At 56.3% G+C, this 25,115-nt stretch overlaps 1 protein-coding gene across 1 annotated transcript in view; it reads left to right on the forward strand.

The window, feature by feature from the left end:
* DTX1 (deltex E3 ubiquitin ligase 1) overlaps window positions 1–24,686 on the forward strand; it is a 35,185-nt gene extending 10,499 nt beyond the window's left edge. Inside the window, exons 2-9 of the mRNA XM_026018906.2 lie at window positions 7,801–8,482; window positions 20,845–20,906; window positions 21,138–21,299; window positions 21,577–21,638; window positions 22,135–22,293; window positions 22,402–22,563; window positions 22,676–22,765; window positions 23,400–24,686. Of these exons, the coding sequence (XP_025874691.2) occupies window positions 7,801–8,482; window positions 20,845–20,906; window positions 21,138–21,299; window positions 21,577–21,638; window positions 22,135–22,293; window positions 22,402–22,563; window positions 22,676–22,765; window positions 23,400–23,624 (1,604 nt within the window). The 3' untranslated portion in view covers window positions 23,625–24,686. The remainder of the gene's footprint in view (window positions 1–7,800; window positions 8,483–20,844; window positions 20,907–21,137; window positions 21,300–21,576; window positions 21,639–22,134; window positions 22,294–22,401; window positions 22,564–22,675; window positions 22,766–23,399) is intronic.
* The last annotated feature ends 429 nt before the right edge of the window (window positions 24,687–25,115 follow it).

Genomic DNA, 25,115 nt, shown 5'->3' on the forward strand with positions numbered 1-25,115 from the left:
CTGTCTGTTTCTTCTATTCCCTACCCCCTCATTTCCCACTTGTAGCTGTCACTGCTGTGCCAGGGGGGCGGAACCCAAGTGTGCCAGAAGCCAGGTGACCGAGAAGCCCCACACGCAGCCCATAAAGTGGGCACAGCCAGCTGCCAGCTGCCAGGAGCCTCTCGGGCGAGGGCCTTTCAAAACCCATTTAAAGGCAGTAGCCTATCCAGCACCACGCAGCCCCTCAACCCAGCCCAGCCCGCCCGGCCCTCCCCTCCCCACCCTCCCCACTGCCCTGGCCTGGCTGCCAGCCGACCCTGGGGAGCCTGGGCCAGCTTCAAATGTGCAGAAACCACTAATGGGCCACGGCTCTGCCTGACGAGTCCCCTGGGAGAGTTTGAAGGCAAACAGAATGCTGCGGGATTATTGATCACAGGGTGGGGGGTGGGGGAGACGTGCCCTGGGGGCCACAGCCTGCCAGTCAAATCCCAGCCAGGCCCCTGCCTTAGCCACACCCCCTCATCTCCTCAAGGAGCCTGACTTGCCCCATCTTCCAAATGGGGCTAGTACCTGTAAGGCCATGTGGAGACTGGGTGGCGCACATAAACCCCTGACCCTGTGCTGGGGGTGCTCCTGTGCTGGGGGTCGAGCACAGGAGCAGTCGATAAATCGAGATGGTTGTAGCTGTTGCTGCTGCTGTCAGAGGGTGTTGGCCAGCCATGCAGACGGGCACTGGGGATTAAGGGAGAGAACGTCTATCCTGGAAGGTCAAATAGGCTGGAGCCTCAGCGGTGTGCCTTGCCTGACCTCCATGCCTCAGTGTCCTCCTCTGGAAAATGGGCTAGTGGGAGTAGAGCAGAGCGGTGAAGGGGACAGCGATGGGAGCCAGGCAACCAGGCATGGGGTCTGGCCAGACCACTTGCTCACACGTAACCTTGGACATGTTCCTAAACCACTGTCTGTCTCCGTTTCCTTGCCCCTAAAATAGGGTAATAATCTCCCTATCTCATTAGGCTGTCATGTGGATTACAGGAGTTTACATGAACCTAAGCCAAGAAGTGTGTTCTCTGGGAGCTGTTGGTGTTATGATTACTTCTGGGTTGGTGGAGGAGTCAGCTACCCTAAAGTAGCTGAGGCCCGGCATCTAGTGGGTGCTCGGCTCATGCTCAATCCACTGCCCAGTGTCCGGTCACAGGCCTCAGCCTGCAGCAGGACTCCCTCCACCTGACAGGAAGTCCCATGACCACCTCCCACGGGGCCCTCCTTCCCATTGGGGTCTGGGTGCCCCCCAAACTGAGATCACTTCCCGGCAGGAAGCCACCCCCAGAGGGAGTGCTTCCTTGCTGGCCATTGGGGCTGGCTCAGTCCAGGGGGAGGAGCCCTTTGGAGGCTGAGGGGCAGGCAGGAGGGCAGGGCCCTCTCTTCTCTATAGTCAACTTCTTCTTAATGCCAAAAGCTGGGTGCTTAGACACCCACACAGCCCACCTCCAGAAAGGGGGTCAGACCAGCACCACATTCTCAGGGCACAAACCTCTTACAGAGAGCAAAGCTTAGGTAGTGACTTCCTGGTCACTGGAGGTATCCTAGGCTAGGCTGCTGCTTAGCTGGGTTGAAACCCTGAGAACTGGTACCACATGGCCTTTCCTTTACTCCACGAATGGAGCATCAGTCCCAGCTGTCCCAAGGTTTCACTTCACTGGGCCTCAGTTGCCTCATCTGTAAGGCAGGAATAATTCTGGTCCCTCCCTGGAAGGAACCGTGTGCAAGGAGAAATGAGTTAGTAAAGGAAAGTGCCAAGCACAGCATCTGGCACACAGTGGGTGCTCAGTAAATGCTCGCTGCAGCTACTGTCAGACCCCTCGTCTCTCCTCCCGGCTCTTCCTTGTCTCTTGGCTTCACCTCTTGTTCTCTCTGACTCTCCGTGACTACGTCAGTCTCTAGGTCTGGGCTTTGTTTCTTCGTGTCTCTCCCACGTGCTCCCCGTGCTGCCCCCAGCTCTCCTGGTACCTGCCACAACATCTCCCATTTTGATCTTGGCTTCCCTTTGGCAGTCTCTCTGTGCCTGTGTGTCTCTCTGCACCCCTCTCTACCTATCTCTCACTCCCCACCATGTTTCCATCTCTCTCCTTGTCTCTGCCCCAGGCGGGAACCACTCAACTGGCTGTAGTGGCTGAGGCTGCGGCCACCCCCACGCCCGGTCTCAGCGGGCCCAGCTCCTGAAATCCTCCAGCTGACATTTGGCCAAAGCTCCTTTTGCCTCGGTTCAGCTGGAACAAGATTGAAATTTTTCAACCAAACATTCTTAAGAAACAAAGGGGAGTTTAGGGGACAGACAACGAAAGTAGACACACAAAAACAGGCCCAGAAGCGGTCTGTGCTTGTCACAGGTTCCTAACTGCCACAGGGGGAGTACGTACCACTGTGGTCGGTGTGCTGGGTACCCTGGATGCCCGAGAGGGAAGTGGTCCTGCTCAGGGACACTCAACAGAGTGGGTGGGTGAGAAAGACCAGCTGTGTCTCCAGGCCCCCAGTTTCCCAGGCTGAAGAACCTCCAGCCCCATCTTAGACCCATTGTTGTTGCCAAAAATCTAGGCCAAAGCCACTGGGGAGGAGAAGTGCTCCTGCTCCCCTAGAAATCTGAAGATCGCAGCCCAGGCATGTCCCCGGGGAACCAGCCGACCCCCCTCAGCCTGGTCCCCGGCCAGCCGGAGCCCCAAGGTGGATGGAGGGGCAGGCGGGCAGCAGCAGGCATTGCAGGGTGCAGGGCCCAGCAGGGAGCACAGCAGCTGCCCTAATTACTCCAGCTCTCCAGGTTCCAATCTCGTTTCAAAAGGACTCCAGGGACGCAGCCTTTAATAACTACCAGTAAACAGGCAGGAAAATCGATACGTGGTAAATAGAGCCCTGGAGAGAGGGACGCCTGGGCTGGCTGGGCCTGACCTGCTGGGAGGGGCTCGGAGTCCTTTGTCGCGGAGCTGGCCAACACTGGCCTCTGGAGCCCTGTCCCCCCTTCCCCGGGGACCTGTGTGCGCTTTGGCTCCCGCTGCAGTCTCTGCTCCCTCTCCATTGACATCAGCCTCTCCTCCTCCTTTCCACTCCCTCCGAGCCCCAACCTGTGCCAAGTAGCTTGCCCATTTCCGTTGCAGACACCTCCTTTGCGCCAGGCTCTGTGCCTGGTGCTGGGAACGCAGGCATGGGTCCGACCTGGTTCTTGTCCTCCTGAAAGTCATCAACCAGTGAGGGATATTAAGAACAAAAATGAATCATGACAATGCAAGGACAGTTGTACAGTGTAAAGCTGCACACGCCGGCCATAGCAGCAGAAACAGAAAAGCAAGTCCAGGAAGAGATGGACACGTGGAGGGTTTTGTTGGATGAATAGGAGCTCACCAAGTGCATAAGGATGGGGAGAGAGGGCATGTGGGTAATGTGTGTAATAATATCAACTGTCCTAGTTAGCATTCATTGAGCACTTACAGGGGCCAAGCACTCTGCTGGGCACCTATGACAAGCATCGTCTTGTTTTGTCCTATAGTACTTCTTTGGGGTTTTTATTCATACCCCCATTTTACAGATGAAGACACTGAGGCTTTGTGTGCAGCCAGGATTTGCACATGGCCTGTGAGACTTCTGAGTTGTCTCTAAACCACTTCACTGTGCACCTCCCACCTCTGATCCTGCCCTGCCCAGCTCAAGACTTGACACACAGAGGTGGTTAAGTAAAGCAAGTTCCCATCCTTTCCCTTACCATCCAGGGGTTACGCCTTTCAGGTAACAAGGTGCCTTAACCCTCACTAGGAGGCTAATGGTGGTACTTGACACATGTCAGACCTGAAGACCATCTATCACGAGCCCTCATTTTGCAGATGGGCACACAGGCTCTGGGGAGAGAAGACCAGCACTCAGGAGCAGAGCAGGAACAGAATTCAGAAATGTTGCCTCTAATCCCCTCTCAGGCCTGCCCTGGAGGAACAGCATTGTCAAGGAAAAAATCAATATGCACACACTCAATTAAAATGATAAATCAGGCATCAGAATGAGGCAGCCCGGGAGACAGGGCAGCGGAGCGGGGGCGGAGGGGTGTTCATGTGATTGGCTTGAACAATATAGGAGTCCAGGGACTCCACCCTCACATGTCTCTCTCGCATCCATGACTACAGCTCTCTGCCTTGATTTTCCCAGCTCTTGGAGTCTGGGCAGTTGACAGGAGGCAGGGGTAGTCCATAGCCCTTGGGATTCTGACAGAGGGGAGAGCAGAGCACAAGCTGTTTCAGCCCTGGGTAGGGATCCAAGTGAAGGTCAAGGAGAGTCTATGCTCGGGAGAGAAGCCTGAGCGAGGCGGGGGGGAGGCAGGGGTCTTCAGGAAGGTTCATGGTGGGTCCCCACCCATCTGGCTGCAGATCCCTCAGCCAGGCACCTTGGGGTTGTGCCAGTTAATAGCAGTAATGCCCTCCACGTTGTGAGGGTCTCCTGCCTGCCAGGCTCTGTGCTTGGCCCTGGGGATACAGCAGTGAGCAAAGCAGTCAAGATCCCTGACCTCTTGGGCTGACAGCCTAATGGGAAGAGACAGCGAATAAAGGAAGTATGCAGATTAGTATATCGTATCAGGTAGTGCTGAGTGCCAGGAAGAAAAAGAAAGCCAGGTAAGAAGAGGACAACCGGACAGCTGTGTTAGAAAGGTGGTCTGGGAAAGTCTTTCTGAAGAGGTGACACTTGAGCAGAGCCCCGAAAGAATGGAAGCAGGAAACCATAAGAACATCTAGGGTCCACTAAGTCATATTCCAGGTGGAGGGAATAGCAGTTGCAAAACCCCAAGGCTGGACAGTGCTTGGATTGTTGGAGGAACCACAAGGAGACCATGGTAGCTGGAGTGGAGTGAGCCAGAGAGAGGCGGTAGGTAATAAGGCAGAGAGGAAGACGGGATTCTGTAGACTCATGGGACTTGGTAGGAGCTTTGTAGACAATGGGGGCCTCGTAGGTCATAGTGAGGACTTTGACTTTTACTGCAAGTGAGAGGGGAGCCATGGGAGAGTTTTGAGCAGAAGAAAGATGTAATCTGATTTGCCTTAAAAAAAAAGGTCCCTCTGGCTGCCATGTGGGAAACAGACTACAGATGGTACAGGCAGAAGCAGAGAAGTCATCAGTCTACTGCAACAGTCCAGGCAGGAGAGAAACAGTGGTTTAGACCAGGTGGAATCAATGCAGTGAGAAGTGGTCAGGTCTGGAGTGTTTTTGAAGGTAGAGGTGACTGCCTCTACTAATAGACTGGATATAAGGTATGAGATAAGTCAGGGATGAATCCAAGTTTGGGGGCAGGGGTGGTACTGGGGCCCAAGCAGCTGGAAGGATAGAGCTGCCAGCAATCACAATGAGGAGCACCTCAGGAGGAACAGGTTTAGGGTGGGGAAAGATCAGAGCAGATCTTTTCGCAGGGGGTAGTTTGAGATGCCTGATGGGCCTCCACAGCAACCTGCCGAGGAGGCAGCTGGCAAGTCTGGCTCTCAGAGGGAGAGGGTGGGTCTGGAAATGATGGAATTTGGAATCATCAGTGATCCTTTTCACAGCCCCACAAGGGGGTTGTGGGGTTGGTGGCTTGTGCCCATTTTAGAGATGAGAAAGCTGAAGCTCAGGGATGTTGAGTCACCACACCACAGGCACAGAGCTGGCAAGTTGGGCAGTGGGACTTGAAGTCTGCCTGCCTCCCTGCACTGGTGCCCAGCCCAGCCCCTGGGCTCTCTGGCCATTCCCACCCAATCCTCCCCGCAGCTCTGTGGGAGGTGCGTCATGGGCTGGCATCACCTTCATTTTTGAGATGAGGCTCCGAGACTAAGGGAGACTGAAGGGACTTAGCCACAGTTGAGGAGCAGTCAGGTGTGCCAAATGAACCCGGCAAAGCAATCCCTCCACAGTGGTCCCAAGGCACAGAGCGGGCTAAAGCGTCTGAGAAGTCCTGCAGCCAGGACCTTGCCTTATCTCTGTTTTCATGCAGGGTTCCAGGGAGCCTCACTCTCAGCACCTAGAGCTTTGGGAAACATGAAGTCGTGTTTGGGAGCAAAACCTTTTTTTTTTTAAATGGGGGTGAGAATGCTCACCTGACTGGGGTTATCAGGTGGTTGTGTGCATTCTGAATGTACACTCGGCGTGGAGTCCCCCCCCCCCCAAAGAGCGGTCAGCAAATATCTGTTCAAGGAAGGCACACGTGAACAAACAGATGAATAAAAAACAAAGGAATTGGTGGGTGAAGGGGGATGGACAGATGGAGGGATGGAAGGAACACAAGAGTGACCAAACCCAAAGATGATCCGAGTCTGAACTACTGACTGCATCCAGACATTCAGCAACTCTCCGCTGAGCACCTACTGTGTGCAGGCGCCGGGGATACAGCAGCAGTGAGGAACACGAAGTCCCTGCCTTGGTGACATTCTAGCGAGAGGAGACAGAAAACAAGATAAATCTGTAAAATAGAACTTATGCCAGATGGAGAAAACCAAGCAGGGATGGAGAGAGAGGAAAGGAAGTTTGTGGAGGGGTGGCACATTTTTAAACAGGGTGGCAGTAAGTGAGAGAATGGCTGAATGCATGAATTAAATTAGGGAGTGAGAAGACATGCATCAGGGAGGGGCAGAAGGGATGACTGCAGGCATGGGTGGAAGATCCAGTGAAAGAATTGTTGAATGAAGGAAACCCAGGAAGATATGAATGCAGGAACTAAGGTGGGAAGGAAGGAGGAAGGGAGGGAGGGAGGGAGGGAGGAAGGAAGGAAGGAAGGAAGGGAGGGAGGAAGGAAGGAGGGAGGGAGGGAGGAAGGAAGGAAGGAAGGAAGGAAGGAAGGAAGGAAGGAAAAAGGAAGGAAGGAAGGAAGAAGGGAGGAAGGAAGGGAGGGAGGAAGGAAGGAGGGAGGGAGGAAGGAAGGAGGGAGGGAGGGAGGAAGGAAGGAGGGAGGGAGGGAGGAAGGAAGGAGGGAGGGAGGAAGGAAGGAGGGAGGGAGGAAGGAAGGAGGGAGGGAGGGAGGAAGGAAGGAGGGAGGGAGGAAGGAAGGAGGGAGGAGGGAGGGAGGAAGGAAGGAAGGAAGGAGGGAGGGAGGAAGGAAGGAGGGAGGGAGGGAGGAAGGAAGGAGGGAGGAAGGAGGGAGGGAGGAAGGAAGGAGGGAGGGAGGGAGGAAGGAAGGAGGGAGGGAGGAAGGAAGGAGGGAGGGAGGAAGGAAGGAGGGAGGGAGGGAGGAAGGAAGGAGGGAGGGAGGAAGGAAGGAGGGAGGAGGGAGGGAGGAAGGAAGGAAGGAAGGAGGGAGGGAGGAAGGAAGGAGGGAGGGAGGGAGGAAGGAAGGAGGGAGGGAGGAAGGAAGGAGGGAGGGAGGAAGGAAGGAGGGAGGGAGGGAGGAAGGAGGGAGGGAGGGAGGAAGGAAGGAGGGAGGGAGGAAGGAAGGAGGGAGGAGGGAGGGAGGGAGGAAGGAGGGAGGGAGGGAGGAAGGAAGGAGGGAGGGAGGAAGGAAGGAGGGAGGAGGGAGGGAGGAAGGAAGGAAGGAAGGAGGGAGGGAGGAAGGAAGGAGGGAGGGAGGAAGGAAGGAAGGAGGGAGGAAGGAGGGAGGGAGGAAGGAAGGAGGGAGGGAGGGAGGAAGGAGGGAGGGAGGGAGGAAGGAAGGAAGGAAGGAAGGAGCGAGCCAGTGGGGGAGTGGTTGCGGGAAGAGATAGATGACTTCGGGCCTGGGGCTTGAGCTGAAGCCCCAGGAGGGAGGGGAGGCGTGAGGCCGGAGGCCGGCGGGGTGCAGGCCCCAGCACCCCGCCCCGCCCGCCGCGCCCTGACCGCCGTCCCCTGTGGGCGCAGGCACCATGCGGCCCGTGCGGCGCAACTTCTACGACCCGTCGTCGGCGCCGGGCAAGGGCATCGTGTGGGAGTGGGAGAACGACGGCGGCGCGTGGACGGCCTACGACATGGACATCTGCATCACCATCCAGAACGCCTACGAGAAGCAGCACCCGTGGCTCGACCTCTCGTCGCTCGGCTTCTGCTACCTCATCTACTTCAACAGCATGTCCCAGATGAACCGCCAGACGCGCCGCCGCCGCCGCCTGCGCCGCCGCCTGGACCTGGCCTACCCGCTCACCGTCGGCTCCATCCCCAAGTCGCAGTCGTGGCCCGTGGGCGCCAGCTCGGGCCAGCCCTGCTCGTGCCAGCAGTGCCTGCTGGTCAACAGCACGCGCGCCGCCTCCAACGCCATCCTGGCCTCGCAGCGCCGCAAGGCGCCCCCCGCGCCCCCGCAGCCGCCGCCGCCGCCGCCGGGAGGGCCGCCGGGCGCGCTGGCCGTGCGCCCCAGCGCCACCTTCGCGGGCGCCGCGCTCTGGGCCGCGCCCGCCGCGGGCCCCGCCGAGCCGGCGCCGCCCCCCGGGGCGCCCCCGCGGAGCCCCAGCGCCCCCGGCGGCGCGCCCACCCCGGGGCAGAACAACCTCAACCGGCCCGGGCCCCAGCGCGCCGCCAGCGCGAGCGCACGCGCCTCCATCCCGCCGGGGTAAGACGGGCCCCGGGCGCGCAGGGTGGCTGCCCCCGGGGCTAGGAGCGCGGTCCGCCGCAGGACCCTAACAGCCGCGGGCCTGCCTAGCAGGTATCCGCGTTGTGCCAAGCCTTAATTAAGCACCCTGACGTGCTCTCGCTGGTTTCCCAACATGCGCGGGGACTCGGCGTACAGGTAGGTCCGGCATCACCGCCCCCACCTTTACAGGTGAGGAAACCCAAGCACAGGAGGGTTGTACTTACACCCCCAGGAGCACACACCCCACAAGCGGGGGTGGGGTGGGGCGTCAAAGCAACAGAAATGGAGTATGGAGTGAGCTCCGTGTGTATCGCTGGCTAAACTGTCTGCCGCACCTCATTTATTACCTGCAGCCCCCCCCAACACGGTCCTATCATGACTATTGCAGGTGGGGAGGCCCAGGCTGGGAGGGGTGTGTTACCTTCCGACAGTCACCCAGCTGGAGAGCAGGGATTGGAATTCAGAGGACGAGGATTGCAGAGCGGGTGTTGTGTGGTCTTGGAGGTTTTAGAGGGTTTCCACCCCTCCTCCGCTCCCCAGTCTCTGCCCATCTCCTGCGGAGGCTCCAACCAGCACTGGCCCGTTGTTGAGAATATTTCCTCCCTAGGCCGCACCTGAAGTATCGCCGGGACTTTGGGCTAATACTGTGGTTTTCAACCCGCTGCTGAGACTCCCTCGCGAGTCACCTGGGGTAGTGGCAGCAGGGGGTGGTGGATAAGAAGTCAGGCACACAGGAGCCAGCCTCCCTGCTCTTGTTCTAGCCAGAGCAGCCCTTTTAGGAATCTCCTATGAATCGGTTTTCCCCGCACGATTTCACTGAGGAAGGGAACCCGGTCATGCGTCCTACGATCATAGTGAGAGGGTGGAAATCCCCGGGTGAGAGCATTTCCAGGCTCCAGGATAGGGACCCAGCTAGTCTGTCCGCTGCCTGCCCTGGAGCCCTGACTCCCATCAGTCTCAGCTTGAGGGAGTGGGAGTGAGAAGGAGGAGCAAAGCCCTTGACCTTGGGACAGACCAGAAGGGAAATGACCAAGTGGGGTGTGAGTTGTCTCAGGCCCCAGGCAGGCACCAAAAGCCAGCTCTGCTTATATCGCTGTGGCATGATCCAGGGAAGACCAGCAAAGGTCGGCCCTGGATATAACCTTTGAGGTCACCAAGTCCAGGCTGGAGAAGGGAAGGGACCCTAAAGCTGGCCACCTTGTCTGGCTTCTGTACCTTTGAAAGTGACTACTTTGGTTTAGATCCCCTCTCAGGCACTTGTGAGTTGTGTGGTCTGGGGAAGGAGCGTCCTTCCCCATCATTGAGCCTCAGCCTCTTCACCTGGAAAAGGGAGGCAGGGTGTCCATTGTGTGGGGACACGATGTGCCTGAACACCGTGTCTACTCCTCGCAATACTGCCGCAGCGGCACTTAGGACTCTTAGCGTCCAGGGAGAAGGTCGGTGTGGGGGCAAGGGAGCCACCGCCAGGGCTCTGGGTGGGCGGATGACTCCTGATTCTTCAGGTGGACTACAGCAGCCTTGTCATTCTTCCCTGCATCCTCCCCCCAGGTCCTTCCTCCAGGAGGAGAGGAGGGGTGCAAGCAGAGGTGCACCCCATGTGGCCCCAGCCTCAGGCAGGCCCTGTACCAACAGAGAGGGGCCCCTTGGAGGTCAGGATGTCCTCTTGGGGAGGTGTTGCAGGAGGGACTCATCCACTTGGGGTCATGGGACTGGAGTGTTCTTTGTGGGTAGCTGCTTGGCTCTATTGTGAGAAGGGGGGTCTGGCAGGCCCCGGAATGACAGCAAGAGTAGTCAACAAGCCCAAGTGGGTGTGGGAGGGGGCAGGACCAGGGAAGTTCAGCAAAAATTTGAGAATCTTCATTCTGGAGCTGTATTGATGGAACCCACTGGTGGGTTATGAAATCCAAAGGTTGTAACCAGATTTCTCTTGGAATGGAATGGAATGGAATAAAGTAGAATAGAATAGAAAATACTGGCATGTATCCTACAAAGTGATCATAAGAATTGTACCAGGAACCTTTTACATCCCTTCTCCGTATGTTCAGTGGGTTTCCAGGTGAACTGGATTTCTTAGTCGCTAATGGACTTTATGCAATCCAGTCTTTCAGTGAAGGCTGGGAATTACTCAGCTTTTATTGCTCAATATTAATTCTCCAAGTATGTATCGTGGGTGTGTGTTCACAGAATTGAACAAGGCACACTGGGCCCAGAGAGACGGGGAGACAGACATACGGCAAGTAAATGAGCTAAATGAACACAGTGGCTGGAGAGGGAAGTGCTGGGGTGGTGTGGCCGAGAGGGAGTGGGCAGGTCAGGGAGGACCCCTCTGAGGAGGTAACCAGATCTGAAAAAAGGCTGTTCCAGGTAGAGGGAAAACAGCATATGCAATTCAGCGAGGCTTGGAGAACCTGGCACATTCAGGGAAGGGCTAGGGGTGTGCGGTGCTGGTCAGAAGGACTGGTCAGGCAGCGGCCCTGCAGGTGCAAAGAGGTGGAGGAGAGAATGTGTCCAGCAGGTTCTGGAAACCATACAAGGATGGAGGTTTCCTGCTGGAACAGTAGGGGCTGAGATTTTTCCCAAATGGGGTACAGAGCCAGATTGTGTGGGGATTTAGGGGAGCCTGGGCTTGGTGCTGCCGACATTGGGGAGCTATAGAGTGTGCTTGAGCTCAAGAGGGCTGTGGGGAGAAGAATTTCTCCTTGGAGGTGCTGTGCTGATCACTGAACATGTCCTCCTGTGACCCGCTGGAACTCTGTTCTCCCCAGCCATGTGCCCCCGCCCAGTCTGTGCTGCTTCCCTCCTCCGCCCCCTGGGAGCCTTTTGTTACCCTAAGAACTGACATTGGCCTGGCAAGGGGGGAGGTTGGAACCGTCAAGGGCTTTCTCATCCCTCCCCACCCATGCAGACCCTGCCCAGCCAGACAAGCCTGTGTCAAGGCTCCCAACCCACTTCCCCAAGGAAGCCCAGCTGAGAATATGCTGTGTGGCTCAGAGCGGGGTGGTGGGCAGGGAGACGTTGGGCACAGGACCCATGGAGCTGCCTCGGAATGGGGGGCGGGTCGGGTTCCTCCCGGCTGAAGCAGCTGTTGCCAGGGCACAGCCTATGGGGGGAGAGGGATGGGGGTCTCCAAGGAGCCCTGCAGCCAGCCCCCCAGGCCTCACCCTGGTCTCCCCACACCCCAGAGCCCTCATGGCCCTCCTCACGGTCTCTCAGACTCTGTGTTCATGTGTCCAGTTTCCTTTGTGAGGACATTGGTCATAGGCTAGGCCCACACACACAATGTCATTAGACTTCATTCCAGTCCCCTTTGCAGGAACCCCGTCTCCAAAGGAGGGACTGGGAGTAAGGACCTCAACATCGGAGTTCTAGGAGGACACAATTCAGCTGATAACAGGGTCCCTGTGTCTGGCTCTCTGTGTCTCTGTCCATCTGCCTGTTATTGCATCCCTCCACCTTTCCTCTTCCTCCCTGCTCCCTTCTCGGTACTTCCTTCTGCCCCACAAGACTGACACAGACCCCGAGTCCAGGCCTTTCCTGGTTGGGTGACCTTGGGTGCATGGCTTCGCCTCCCTAGCCTGTTTCCCTATCGGCCAAATGGAGCTAAGACCACTACCACTCACGTGTGCCAGTTCAGCGGGGTCCATGGCACGCAAAGCTTTAAAACTGCCCGCCCCGAAGTATGATCACATCTCAGCCCTGGGTGGGGAGCAGGACAGGAGGCCCAGAGAGGGGCAGCGACTTGCCCAAGGTCACACAGCCAGTGGGGCTGGAGTGTCCTCCTGGCCTGGGTATTTTTCCACTGCCCCTATGACAGGGCAGGGAGCCAGCTGGCAATCTGGGCCTGGGGGGACAAGCAGGGGTGGGGAAGATCCGCCCTGTCTCCTGAGAGGGCAGCGTCCAGCACTTTGGAACGCAGCTGTGGGGCAGACTCAGAGTTTCCACCCCACGTGGTGGAGGGGAGCGAGGGGACAGCTGCAGGCCTGTTTCCATTTACTGAGCCCATGCTTTGTCCCAGGCTTCATCTCACAGCTTTTACATGCACTGCCTGTCTTTGTGCCCACAGAAACCCCACTTGGCCAGTCCGATTTTCCCCACTCTTCAGGGGGAGTAACGGGGCTCTGAAAGGCTGCCACTTGCTCAGGGTCCCCCAGTTGGGAGTGTGATCCAAAATCCCCAGTCGGCAAGGGTATTGGGGGTGCCCTCCCCTCCCCTGCCTGTCCACACCAGGGTCCCAGAGACCGGGCCCTGATGCCACAGGGTGTCAAGGAGACCCGGGGGGAGTGGATGGGCCCAACTTCAGCCTCTCCGCTCACTGTGTGACCCTAGTGAACTCATGGCCCTCTCTGGCCCCTGGCTTCTGCACCCATGAGGCGGGGCTGCTGTCCAGCACAAGGCCAGATGTCACAGTGCCGGTGTTCTCAAGCCTGCACACACCATCTGCATCACCCATCAGCAGTGGGAAGGGGTGCTTCTCCTTCCGTCCCTAGCAGACTCGCACCCCACACCAACCCGAGTGGTGCCACAGAGGTGCCCTGAGTGGCATTTCCCTACCTCTGGTTCTCAGTGAGCCTGAGAACCTCTTCCCATTTGCTGGCTGCTGTGGTTCCTTCTTTTGCCAATTACCTGTTTATTCCTTTTGCTTGTCCTTCTCTTGGGCTATTTATTGCTTCCTTATTGATTTGTACACATTCCTTATGCATTAGGGGCATTAACCCTTTAGCTGTCATCTTTTTATCTGTCACAGTTTGCTGTTTCTTTTGACCTTCTCTATAGCTTATCTGTTTTTAAATGAATTAACCCATATATATTGAGCAACTACTGTGTGCCAGGCCTTGTCTGGGGCCCTAGAGATGCAATGATGAACAAAGTAGATAATCCCTACCCGCTGGGAACCACAGTCTAGTGAGAGATGAATAATAACCTAAATAGATAAATCCTGGAATGTGGTCCAGAGAGGAGTAACTGCTGCAGAGGGAAAATAAAGAGTGGAGGACACATAAGGGCTGATGAGAGTGATGTAATTTTAAATAAAGAGGTCAGAAGAGGTTACTTCACTGAGAATGAAACGTTTGAGCAAAGACTAAAAGAGGTTAAGAAGTAAGCCATGCAGAGAACTGGGGAAGGAGCATTCCAGACAGAGGGAACAGCTTGTGCAAAGGCCCTGAGGCAGGAGCAGGCCTGGTATGTTTGAGGAGGTCAGTATGGCTGGAGAGGCTGCAGAGGGTAGGTAGTAGGTTGGGGGGGGGAGGTCAGAGATGAAATGGGGCCAGTCCTCTAGGGGCCTGAGGCTGCGGGGGGACTTTGGCTTTTATTCCCAGTGAAATGGAAGCCAGCAAGGTTGTCAGCTGGAGAGAGACTGGTGTGATTTTGCTGTAACAGGTCCCCTCTGGATATTGAGAATATGCTGCAGGTGAGGCCAAAGCAGGAGGCAGGAACCCATCTTGGGGTGGCCTTTGATGTGGTAGGTGTATTTGGGTGTTTTTTTTTTTTTACTTCCCACCACCAATGATTTTTTTTTTTATTTCCCACCACCAATGATTTTACGTTTTTATTTTAAAGAATTCATATTCTGTTCTCCAGTGCTTTAATAGACATTACATTTCAATGCTGCGAAAACAACAAAGTACTGAACAGTACAACATGACAAGTCTCACCGTCAGTCACCTCACCTCACCGTGTCCCGGTGGGTCTGTTGCTTGGCCACCCTCCCCCTTTTCCTGGCTTCACTGTGGTGCAGTCTCTGCTCCCTCCCCCAGGCGTCTCACCACAAGGTCAAACCAAACACCCCCACGCCCCAGACCTGAAGCACTTCCTGCCCTGCTCCCTGGGAGGCCAAACCACACACTCCTGTCTGCATGCGGCTGCCCTGGGCCGTGGGAACCGCCAGCCTGGCCCTCCCCTGCCAGGGTTCCCCTGAGAGAGCACTGCTCTGGGGGGTTGGGAGCCCAGGGGGTTGAAGGAGAGTGAGGCTGAGCCCCTAGGCCTCTGGATACATCTGGCCCTAAGTGGCCACCACCCCTCAAAAAGTGTCTGTAGGGGACTTTTGCACCCTTTATTCCCTAGGAGTGGACAGGGGCAGGGATGAGAGGTCCCATTTGACAGAGGGGAAACCGAGGCCCATAGAGGCTCAGAGGTTTGTCCAGGCAGAAAGGGGGAATGAGCAAAGGCCTCCACACAGTGGCTGTGATTGGCCCGTAGGTTTTGCTGGGCCCCTGGGGCACCCTGGAGCTCACCGTGATGTCCTTGGCCTGCAAGCCCTGGGAGACAGTAGGAGTGGGGACTTGGTTGGCCCCAGGACTGTGGGGGTCAGGGGGTCAGGTACGGGTGCAGGGGGCACTGAATGGGGGTGGGGGAGGGGCGCAGACCCAAGGAACATGGAGCCTCTCCAGGTGCTGTTCCTTGGGCCTCTCCCCTGACATGGCACTCTCACTACTGCCCTCTCCTCACCCACTTGGACCCAACTGACTGAGGCTGGAGCCTCCCAATGGCCTCCAGAGGACCACAGGGTAAGTGTCAGGTGTCCGGAGGACCCTTGAGGCCAATCGAGGGACCTGGAACCCATCATCAGAGAATGTGACATGTCTGGTAGGGGTGGACAGGAAAGCCAGATGTGGGCAGAGAGATGGAATCTCAGCTGGCCTAAAGGGAATGTCCATGTGGCTTCCTTCTTGCCCGAGGTCCCAAACTTCCCTTTATACCTGGGATAGAGAGAGGCAGCCGGAGCAGGCAGATGGGTCCACTTGTATAGCTTCTCATACAGCCTGGGCCTGAGCCAGCTTCAGGGTCCAGGTCAAAAACTTCAGCCTACCTGTGGGGTACAGTGGGCTCGGAAAGCTTGCTCAACTCCAGGTGCCCCACAGATCAGCCTGATGGGGTCAGCCCTGGCCTCTGACTCAGAAACTCCGGGAACCAGTGCCAACTGCACCACTAACCAGCTGGGTGACCTTTGTGAAGTCACTTCCCTTTTCTTGGCCGTAGTCCCATCATCCATATAACAAACGACAAACAGATTCCATCTCATGCACCATCTCTGCTTGAATGGTTACATCTTCCTGGAGCGCTCTTGAGGAGGAGTCTGAAGTTGCATTTTTGGCTCAGTAGAAAGGAGTGCTGGGATTGATTGGCAATGCCTGCCATGGGTGGAGGATTGGCAGTAGTACTATGTGTGCCATGTATTTGCCATTCCTGCTTCAACCTTGTCTCTGGGGGGACATTTGGTATTAGAACTGCAGTTTCTAGGGGCACCATGGGTCCTCTGAAAGGACCACAGAGCTAGCAGGCCAATTTCTCCTTTGGTTCTGTCCTCCATTCAGTACTTCTGAGAACCCATTTGCGTGGAGTTTCAGCCACAATCCTGGGGTCACAGGGCTGGTTCAGACACATTTCTAGAAGCTCACAATCTGGCAGAAGAGATAGAAGTGGAACCACACAATCAGAAAGCAAGATATGATGTCTGTATCCTAAAAAAAAAAAAAAAAAGAAAGAAAGAAAGAAAGAAAGAAAGAAGAAAGAAAGAAAGAAAGAAGAAAGAAAGAAAGAAAGAAAGAAAGAAAGAAAGAAAGAAAGAAAGAAAGAAAGAGAAAGAAAAGAAAGATAGATTGTCCCTTGGGAACTAAAAGGGGGTGGCCACTTAAGGTAGATCAGAAATGTCCTCATGAAGACAGTGGCCTTTGAACCTGTTTTCAAAGAATAGATGTGAATTAGGAATAGACAGTATGGATAGGAGGAACAGTGTGGCAGAGGTGCCCAGGCAGGGAAAGAGTAGGGAACAGTGTGAGGAACAGCAGCTTGGAAAATCTTGCAGTATCTCATCCTGCCTTTGAACATTGCCTTCCAGCCGGTACAGACATGAAGCATCTCTGCTTTTTCTTGGCAAGAAGGAAAGCCAAACGCCCCATCCTTTTTTCCCAGACTAGTCCCAGGGGTTTTTCTCTCAGACACAGCCTCCTATATGGTCCTCTAAGCCATGGTGAGGGAAATTAGTTGGCGTAGCATGGCTAAGAGCACAGACTTTGGAGTCTGACAGCCTGGGCTGGAGTCCTGGCTCTACCACTGGACAATCACTTCACCTCTTTGATGGGATGTCACAGACTTTGGGGAATGATTAGATGAGGGAGTGAAGCATGACAGCAGCGTTGGGCTCATGGTGAGTGCCTGGAATATTTGACCACGGAGAACACCCCACTCTGTATGTGGCACATTTACTAAGACAGTTGTGTGCAATGCCCAGATTCCCCCAAAACCTTGCCATGGAACCTCTGCCCCAAGTGGGATGTGGAGCATTTCTGGAATTTCTCAGGGAAAGTTTGCATGGGTTGTTGCGCAGGATGCTGACTTAGCATAAGTGCTGGCAGAGAAGCTCCAGGGCACTAAAGGCTGCAGACGGTGTTTCTCTGGGACCGCTGCTTCAAGGCTCACTTCAAATGTGCAAAGAACACATGGGGAGAGTGTGCCTGAGCATGTGCATGGGAGTCATCTGCTCAGAATGTTTTCACAATATTCAGGCTTCCTTCATACATGCAACAAGTGTTTATCAAACACCTGCTATGTGCTATAAACTAGGGTTGAAGCCAGATGGTCAAGGAAGGTCTCTCTGATCAGATGGCATTTGCAACAGAGACCTAGGTGAGCTATTCAGCATCTGGAGGGAAAGCCTTCAGGTAGAGGGTACAGCAGCTACAAAGGCCTTGACAGAGGACCATGTTCAGTGGGTTAGAGCCGCAGCAGATGTGTCCAGAGGAGAGAGATGGAGGGGGTAGGAGATGAGGTCACAGAGGCAGGAAGGGCCTGGTCAGACCAAAGACTTTATAATCAGGTCATGGTCAGTGCTAAGACAATCAATCAATCAATTGATAAGGTAGTGCAAAAACAAAGATTTCTCTGGAGTAAAATGGTAGGGAAGGTCTCTGATAAAGTGACATTTGAGCAGAAATCTGTGTTAAGTGAGGGATCAAAGTATGAAGACATCTGGGAAAGAGCATTCTAGGAAAGAGAGATCAGCAAGTGCAAAGGCCCTGGGGTGGGAATATGGCTGGCATGTTCAAGGAATAGCACAAAGATCAGGGAGGCTGTGGTAGAATGGGTGAGGGGTGAGCACAGGGAAATGGAGTTCAAGGGATAGATACTGGCTATCTCATATAGGGTAAGGACGTTGGATTTTACCCCGAGCAAGGTAGTATCTGTGTGGGGTTGAGGGCAGAGGAAGAACAGGACTCGAAGCAGAGGTGGGAAAGGCAGCAGGAAAACCAGTGTGGCAGTGGGACCCATCTCCACCCTGGGGTAGCCAGGCCTGACTTCTGGTCAGAGCAGATCTCAAGGGGGCCTGATAGCTTCCTCCTACCCGTTGCCAGGCTGGGCCCCAAGAGGGTGGAGCAGAGAGTGCAGGCCGGCCCCCCTTCCGGGAGGCCTGCGGGCAGCAGACTCCTGTCCAGGGCAGGAGGATGTTCTCGCTGACTCGGAGGAAACAGCGCATCCCACATCAAAAGGGGGCCCCGGTGGCTCCCACGCTCGGGCATCGTGGGAACCCTGCTACCCTGGGTTCTCTCAGGGGGCTTGCAGATTGAGAGAGGCTGGGGGTTGCCTTCAGACTGTTCCCCAGCTCATGATGAGTAAATAAAAAACAGCCCCACTGTCACACCCTATCCACAACCTTCCCAGGAGCAAGACTAATTTTTGTAAATCAGGCCCGGTGGTTTCTAAGGGCTGCCAGAAATTGTAGGGCAGCTGAGATTTAGAAACCTCCCTTCTGAGGTGCCCCCATGCCTACATCCCAGGCCAAAGACTCAGCAAGACTGCGGCCATGAGCTGGACCAGATGCTGGGCATTAGAGAGACCTGGGGTGGCCAACTGTCCTCACTGATTGGTAGAGGCTGTCCTGAGGATTCTGTTCAGCTCGACAGTGCTGTGATGGATTAGTAATGTCTGCCACAGGTAGGCGACAAGAAGTAGTGATTTGCACGCTAAATATTGTTCTTGCCATCCATTTTACAGATGGCTCTGGAGAAAAGGAAGGATTTTCCCCCCCATGATACAGAGGGGAAGGAAGGAGTTGGGGGACATCTAGAAATATTGAGAGCCTTAGCAGTGTGTCTATACTAGAACTCTTTTGAAGGACAGGGTAGGGAAGAGGAGAAGCTTGAGTTACATGCCCCCTTTGCTTTCCTGTAAGAGTATGGGAAGGGATGGGGTTAGGTGATACCCCACAGGAAGGTCCTGGAGGATTATGACAGACCCCGAGAGGGTCAGATGGAAACTCAGCCCCATCTCTTGGGTCCCAGCAGGCTGCTAGAAGGAGAAAATCCTTCTCCACTCACACCCCTGCACCAAACTTTTGTATGTTTCAACTCACTGAACCCTCACAAGGCTTTATCCCCATTACAGATGGGGAAAGTGAGGCACAGCATCTTTCCCCACACACACCTCAACTGACCAGGTGCTGGGGGCCTGCCCGCCAGTAGCACCTCCCTCAGGAGCTGAGTTCAGTGGCTCAGGTCACCGAAGCGTTCGATGAGCCTGACATCTGCTCCAGACACTCCCCACACCCTCGGAGGGGTCTGGGAGGAGTGCTGCAGTAGACCCACATTAGGCCTGTGTTGCCAAGCAGTCAGAGCGGAGAGGTTGTGTGCAGTGCATGTGTGCATATGACTCTATGCAAAGTGTGGACCTCCCCAGCCAAGCATCTGTCGGTGTGTGGGAGTGTGGGTCACGGCGTGTCTGTGTGTCCCATGTACGGCGCGAACATCTGCCCGTGTCCCCATGTGCAGTGGGTGGCTGCATGAGCTGGCTTCCCTGCTCCAAGCAGATGCCCTTACAGTGTGTGCATGGGTGTACCTCTGTGTGTGGTGTGTTCCCCGATGTGTGTGTGGATGTGTTTATATGGTGTTTTCCATGCAGAAGTGTGTGTATGTGTGTGTGTGTCTGTCTGAATTTCTGTATGTTCATGAGTGTGTTCCCTGAGATGCGTCTGTGTGTATCTCTGTATATATGTATGGTATGTGTCCCCTAGTGTGCTGATGTATTTGTGTGCTTGTGTGTCTGCGCGCAAATGTGTGTGGCATGTTCCCCAAGTGCATGTATTCTGTATCTGTGTATGGAGAATGAGCTTCCTGAGATGTGTGTGTGCATGTATCTGGGGTGGTATGTCTGTGTGTCTGTGTGTGTAACGTGGGGAGGTGCCTGTTTGCGCTCTGTTCTCCACGTCGTAGGTATCTGTCTCTGTGTACTTGTGTGTGTATGGAGATATAGCACCTGTTCCCCTGGAGTGTGTGTGTATGTGTGTGTGTGTATCCACTGCAGCTGCACCCAAGCCTGCCAAGCATACCGTTTGCTTTAAAGATGCTTCCCAGCCGGCGGCCCAGTAGTGACTGTGCCTGCCAGGGGCAGGTGACCAGGCAGCACTGGCTGGGCTCAGACCTCAGGCAGGCAGACGGGATTGTGGCAGCAACTTCTCCAGCTGTCCCTGCCCCCATCCCTTCCTGCACCCCCTCCTGGCACATCCCCCAAGCCCTTCTGGTCCCCCCGGCTTTGAGAACACTCCTGTTCATCAAGACATATCCATCCAGCACTCCATGCCCTTCAACAGCCAGACCTTATCACCTACGTAACCAAGCGCTGAAGTCATGAGGACTCAGGCAGGCACAGTGTACAGATGGCCACAGACCTTCTCATTCAGCCCTTCCAGCAGCCCTGTGGGTGAGGTATTATATTATCCCCATTTCACAGGTGAGGAAATCGAGGGTCACAGAGGTGAAGTGACTTGCACAAGCTTGTCGGTAATACTTTCATGGTTTCCTCTCCAAGGTGAGAAAACCTGGATTTGGAAAACCTGGATTTATCATTGCTAATCATATCTCCTTATGCAAGACTTATCAGAGCCTTCAGTGTACTCATGTATGTTGTGAATTTTCAAGGAGACAGTGAAGTGTTTCATACCTTACTTGATCCCTGAGTGCCTCTTTCCCACAACCATTTATGGGGACGAGGGCTCCATATAGCAAACTTGGCAGAAATGCTGAAATGGCTGCATTACTAATAGCTGGGCTTCAGGCACAGTGGCCAGCGAAAGGCAGCTGTTGGCCGGCAAGCTCTCACAAGAGAGGCCAGCGGAGGGGTGGGGAAGAGTCTGTACTGAGTCTAGGGGTCCATTACGTGATAACTGGGGCAGAGGTCCCTGTCACACCCTACCCCATAGTAGAGGATGTCTGTGTCACCCGTGATCATTCCAAGTGCTGGGGACAGGCCACAAAGACGGCCGAGTACGTCCAGGAGCCAGAAGGAAGGCAGGATCCCCTGATGCGGTGTGTGGGGCTGGAGTCCAGCTGCGGCCTCTCTTCTCCCCTCAGGGTCCCCGCGCTCCCGGTGAAGAACTTGAATGGTACCGGGCCGGTCCACCCGGCCCTGGCAGGTGAGAGCCAGCCCGGAGGGACGGCAGGCGGGGCCCGCGAGGAGGCGGCCCCACCTGTTGCCCGTGGCTCCGCCCCTGGGCGGGGCCGGTGGGCGGGGCCCGCAGGAGGCACCCGAAGGCCGAGCGGGTGGGCGGGGCTTGGGCGAGGCCTCCGGCGCCCGCCCATTGGCGGGAGGCCCGGGGGCGGGGCCGGGAGGACGCCCCGCCCCCTGACGGCCCCGCCCCCCTCAGGGATGACCGGAATCCTGCTGTGTGCGGCCGGCTTGCCCGTGTGCCTCACGCGAGCCCCCAAGCCCATTCTGCACCCGCCGCCCGTGAGCAAGAGCGACGTCAAGCCCGTGCCCGGCGTGCCCGGGGTGTGCCGCAAGACCAAGAAAAAGCACCTCAAGAAGAGTACGCCTTCCGCGCCGACCCTGACCCCACTGACCTAACCCTTGACCCCAGCCTCTCAACCCCTCAACTCCAGCTTGTTCTTAGGACTTAGAACTCCACCTCCACCTCCTGGTCTCAGCTCCCTTTCCCCCGATCCCCTCTGCCACCAACTCCGATTGCAGCAACCGCTGACAGGTGACTCCTGCCAACCCCACTCTGACTCCTGACCCCATCCTGAGCCACGCCCTGAGGGGGAGACTCTGGGCACCCTCGAGCACACCCCGCTGTGTCCTTGCAGGTAAGAACCCCGAGGATGTGGTTCGAAGGTACATACAGAAGGTGAAGAACCCACCCGATGAGGTGAGCCCCCACTGGAGGGTCCTGAGGCCTGGGCAGAGGGCGTGAGCCTCGCCTCCCCAGCCCCTGACCTCCCATCCTCTCCCACTCCTCCCGTGGGTCTGTGTGTTACAATCTCCTCCCAGCCTGCGGGCTTGCTTTCTCTCCTCTACGCAAGGTCTTCTGATAAACGGAAATGCTTCAAGTTCACAGAAGCCTATCAGTCTTCTGACGATGGACAGTTTTTGTATCCGATTTTCACCCATATTTTCCATGCAATGTTTAAGTTCTGCCTTTGATAGTTAAGCGTTGAATCCCTCTGGAGGGGGTGTGAGGCAGCCCCGTCTTCCTCTGCCATGCATCTGCATTCGCCTAGGGGGCTGTCCTCTCCCTTAGCCAAATGCGCCCAGGAGGTGGGGCAGCCTGCCACCACTGGGGGCCCAGCCCCGCCCAGGGGCAGCGCTGACCCGAGGGTGTCCTGGCCTGGCCAGTCCTCAGTCTCCCCTATGTGCCCCCGCAGGACTGCACCATCTGCATGGAGCGCCTGGCCACAGCATCGGGCTACGAGGGCGTGCTTCGGCACAAGGGTGTGCGGCCCGAGCTCGTGGGCCGCCTGGGCCGCTGCGGCCACATGTACCACCTGCTGTGCCTCGTGGCCATGTACTCCAATGGCAACAAGGTGGGTGGAGCTGGGGGGTGGGCAGCAGGGCGGGGGTGGGGATGGAGCACAGGCAGAGGGGCTGGGCCAGGATGCCTGGGGGCCTCACCGCCAGCCTCCCTGTGCCAGGATGGCAGCCTGCAGTGCCCCACCTGCAAGGCCATCTACGGAGAGAAGACAGGCACTCAGCCGCCCGGGAAGATGGAGTTCCATCTCATCCCCCACTCGCTGCCGGGCTTCGCTGACACCCAGACCATCCGCATTGTCTACGACATCCCCACAGGCATCCAGGTGAGCACCCCACCCCCGCATGCCCCCCCCACCCCTGACCTCAACTCCTTTGAACCCTGCAGAGGCCCCTCACACCTGTTCATGGTTCAAGCCCCCACCGCCCTCCCCACAGGGCCCTGAGCACCCCAACCCAGGCAAGAAGTTCACCGCGAGAGGCTTCCCGCGCCACTGCTATCTGCCCAACAACGAGAAGGGCCGGAAGGTGGGTGCCCTGAGGGTGCAGGGGTGCGGGAGCAGGCCAGGGTCCCCCTAACCCGCAATCCCTGTTTCCTCCCTGCACCAGCATGGACCACTACCTCCCAGGGCTTGTCCAGCCCTGCTGGTTGCTTCACACACATTTCATTTCCAGCTTGGTGAGGTCAAGGTCTTGACCCCTGAGAAGCCTCAGACAGGGCGAGTAACCTGCCCAAGGTCACACGGCTAGTAAGTGGGAGAGACTGGATTTCAACCCAGGCAGTCCATCCACGCTCTTCACCATCACACTCTGGCTTGTCCGCTTCACTTTTTGTTTTTCAAGAGAAGCCAGGCGTTCTGATTTTCATGTGACATTTCCAGATTTTTGAATATTGCCTAGGAAGTCACCAAATGGCTATCTAGTGAACCAAACACAGCTGAGGGTCTTCAGTTTGAGACCCAGATGAGAGAGGCAGATGATCTGTAAAGAGCTTTTACTGGGAGTCCATCTAAGGAAATGGACAAGCTGGGCGGCCATTGGCAATGCTGCAGGGCACAGAGGGCAGCTGAGGGAGCCACAGCGTGGCCAGGGAAGGAGGGAGGCTAGGCTGGAGGGGCTCCGGCCACTCACCCACATGCCCATCCTGGTGCCCACCCGCCAGGTGCTGAGGCTGCTCATCACCGCCTGGGAGCGGAGACTTATCTTCACCATCGGTACTTCCAGCACCACGGGCGAGTCGGACACCGTGGTGTGGAATGAGATCCACCACAAGACCGAGTTTGGATCCAACCTCACAGGCCATGGCTACCCGGATGCTAGCTACCTAGACAACGTGCTGGCTGAGCTCACAGCCCAGGGTGTATCCGAGGCTGCAGCCAAGGCCTGAGGCCCAAGGCTGCCCGCCTTCCCTCTTGCTTGGCCCCTGGTCTGGCACTTGCCTCCCTCCGCCAGGTGTGTCCTGGTGGCCCCAGTTCAGGGCTGGGGAGGAGCCTGTGATAGCCAGAAGCATTCTGGGGATTTGGCTGGTGGGAGTTGGAATGACAGGAACATGGCAGGCCAGCCAGCTCCGACTTGTAGCTCCCTGAGAGGGTGGCCAAGAGAGTACCAGGAACCACAGCAGCCTCCCTACCAAAAAGACAGAGCCCCACCCCCTCACGCAAACACACGTGTCCTATTGAACACATGCACGCACACCCACGTGCCTCTACTTACCCCCAAACTGGGGGGGAAGAGACAGAAGACCCCTGTGATACTCCATCCGGATTCCCATCTGTGTCTCTATCACATCTGTACAGGCTTGTCAGCAAGCAGGATTCAGGTCATACACCTGCGGGCCCGCTGGGGCTAGGGGGGAAAGGGGCCCTTGGGAAGCTCAGCCTCCTCCCACTTATGCCACCCACCAATGGGCAGTTGTAGGGCCTATGGGGTAGGAGCCCCAAATCAGAGCAGTTCTGCAGAGGAGCGGGCCAGAGGCAGGGGGACCAGAGGGATCTTATTTTGTGCTTGTGTCTCTTCATCCTTCTGGGATTCTGACGTCCTTCCTCTGCCTTCTCATCCCCGGGCCTTATGTCTGTCCCAGATAAAGGCACTGTTCTCCTTTCCTCCCCACCCCATCCTCTCCATCAAATCACTCCCAACATCGAGATCCAAAGGCTGGAGCTTCTGGCTTCAGGAGTAAGACGAGGAGGCCTAGCTTAGGCCAGCAGGGCTGAGAAGCAGACCGGACAGCAAAGAGTCCATTTCCCTTTCCTTGGGAGTGGGCAGTGGGGTGGCTGATGGTCTTGGCCAACCAGGGGCCTGTTGCCCAGGCAACTCACCAGCTCCGCCTCTGTTGATTGGCTGCCACGGTGGAAGACAGCCAAGATTTAAAGGGACGCCAGCGATTGCTCTTTTGAAAACCTACCAGTCCCACTGTGGGTGGAGAAATAAATGGTCTTTCTCCTCCTCACTCAGTCTTTTCCTGCCAAAGGGGGTTGGGTGGGTGACTCTGTTCCTGGGGGCCTCTGGTCCACCTCATCCAGGAGCTTGCAACAAAATATGACCCCAGGACCATTGGCCCTCTCAGCAATGGGCAGCTGGAGATGGAGGGGTCCCCAGAATTCTCTTGGGGTAGGCAGGGAGGAGTGTGAGGGTGACAGAGGCAGACCCTCCCAGTCCTAGTCCCCAAGAGGGCAGGGCTGAAGGTGCTGTTCTGAAGCACGGCACAAGACAATGCACGCAGCTGCTCCCCGATACAGTCCTGGGGATGAGGGACCTGCGCTGGGAGCTGAGAGCCTCTGGGAAGCCATGAAGGAGCTAGGGGACACCGTGATCGGCTGCTTCGACCCCAGCCCCTGCCCTAAAGAAGGAGGACCCAGTCTGTCTAGGAACAGATCCA

The sequence above is a fragment of the Vulpes vulpes genome, chromosome 10, assembly GCF_048418805.1.
Source record: "Vulpes vulpes isolate BD-2025 chromosome 10, VulVul3, whole genome shotgun sequence".
NCBI lineage: Eukaryota > Metazoa > Chordata > Mammalia > Carnivora > Canidae > Vulpes > Vulpes vulpes.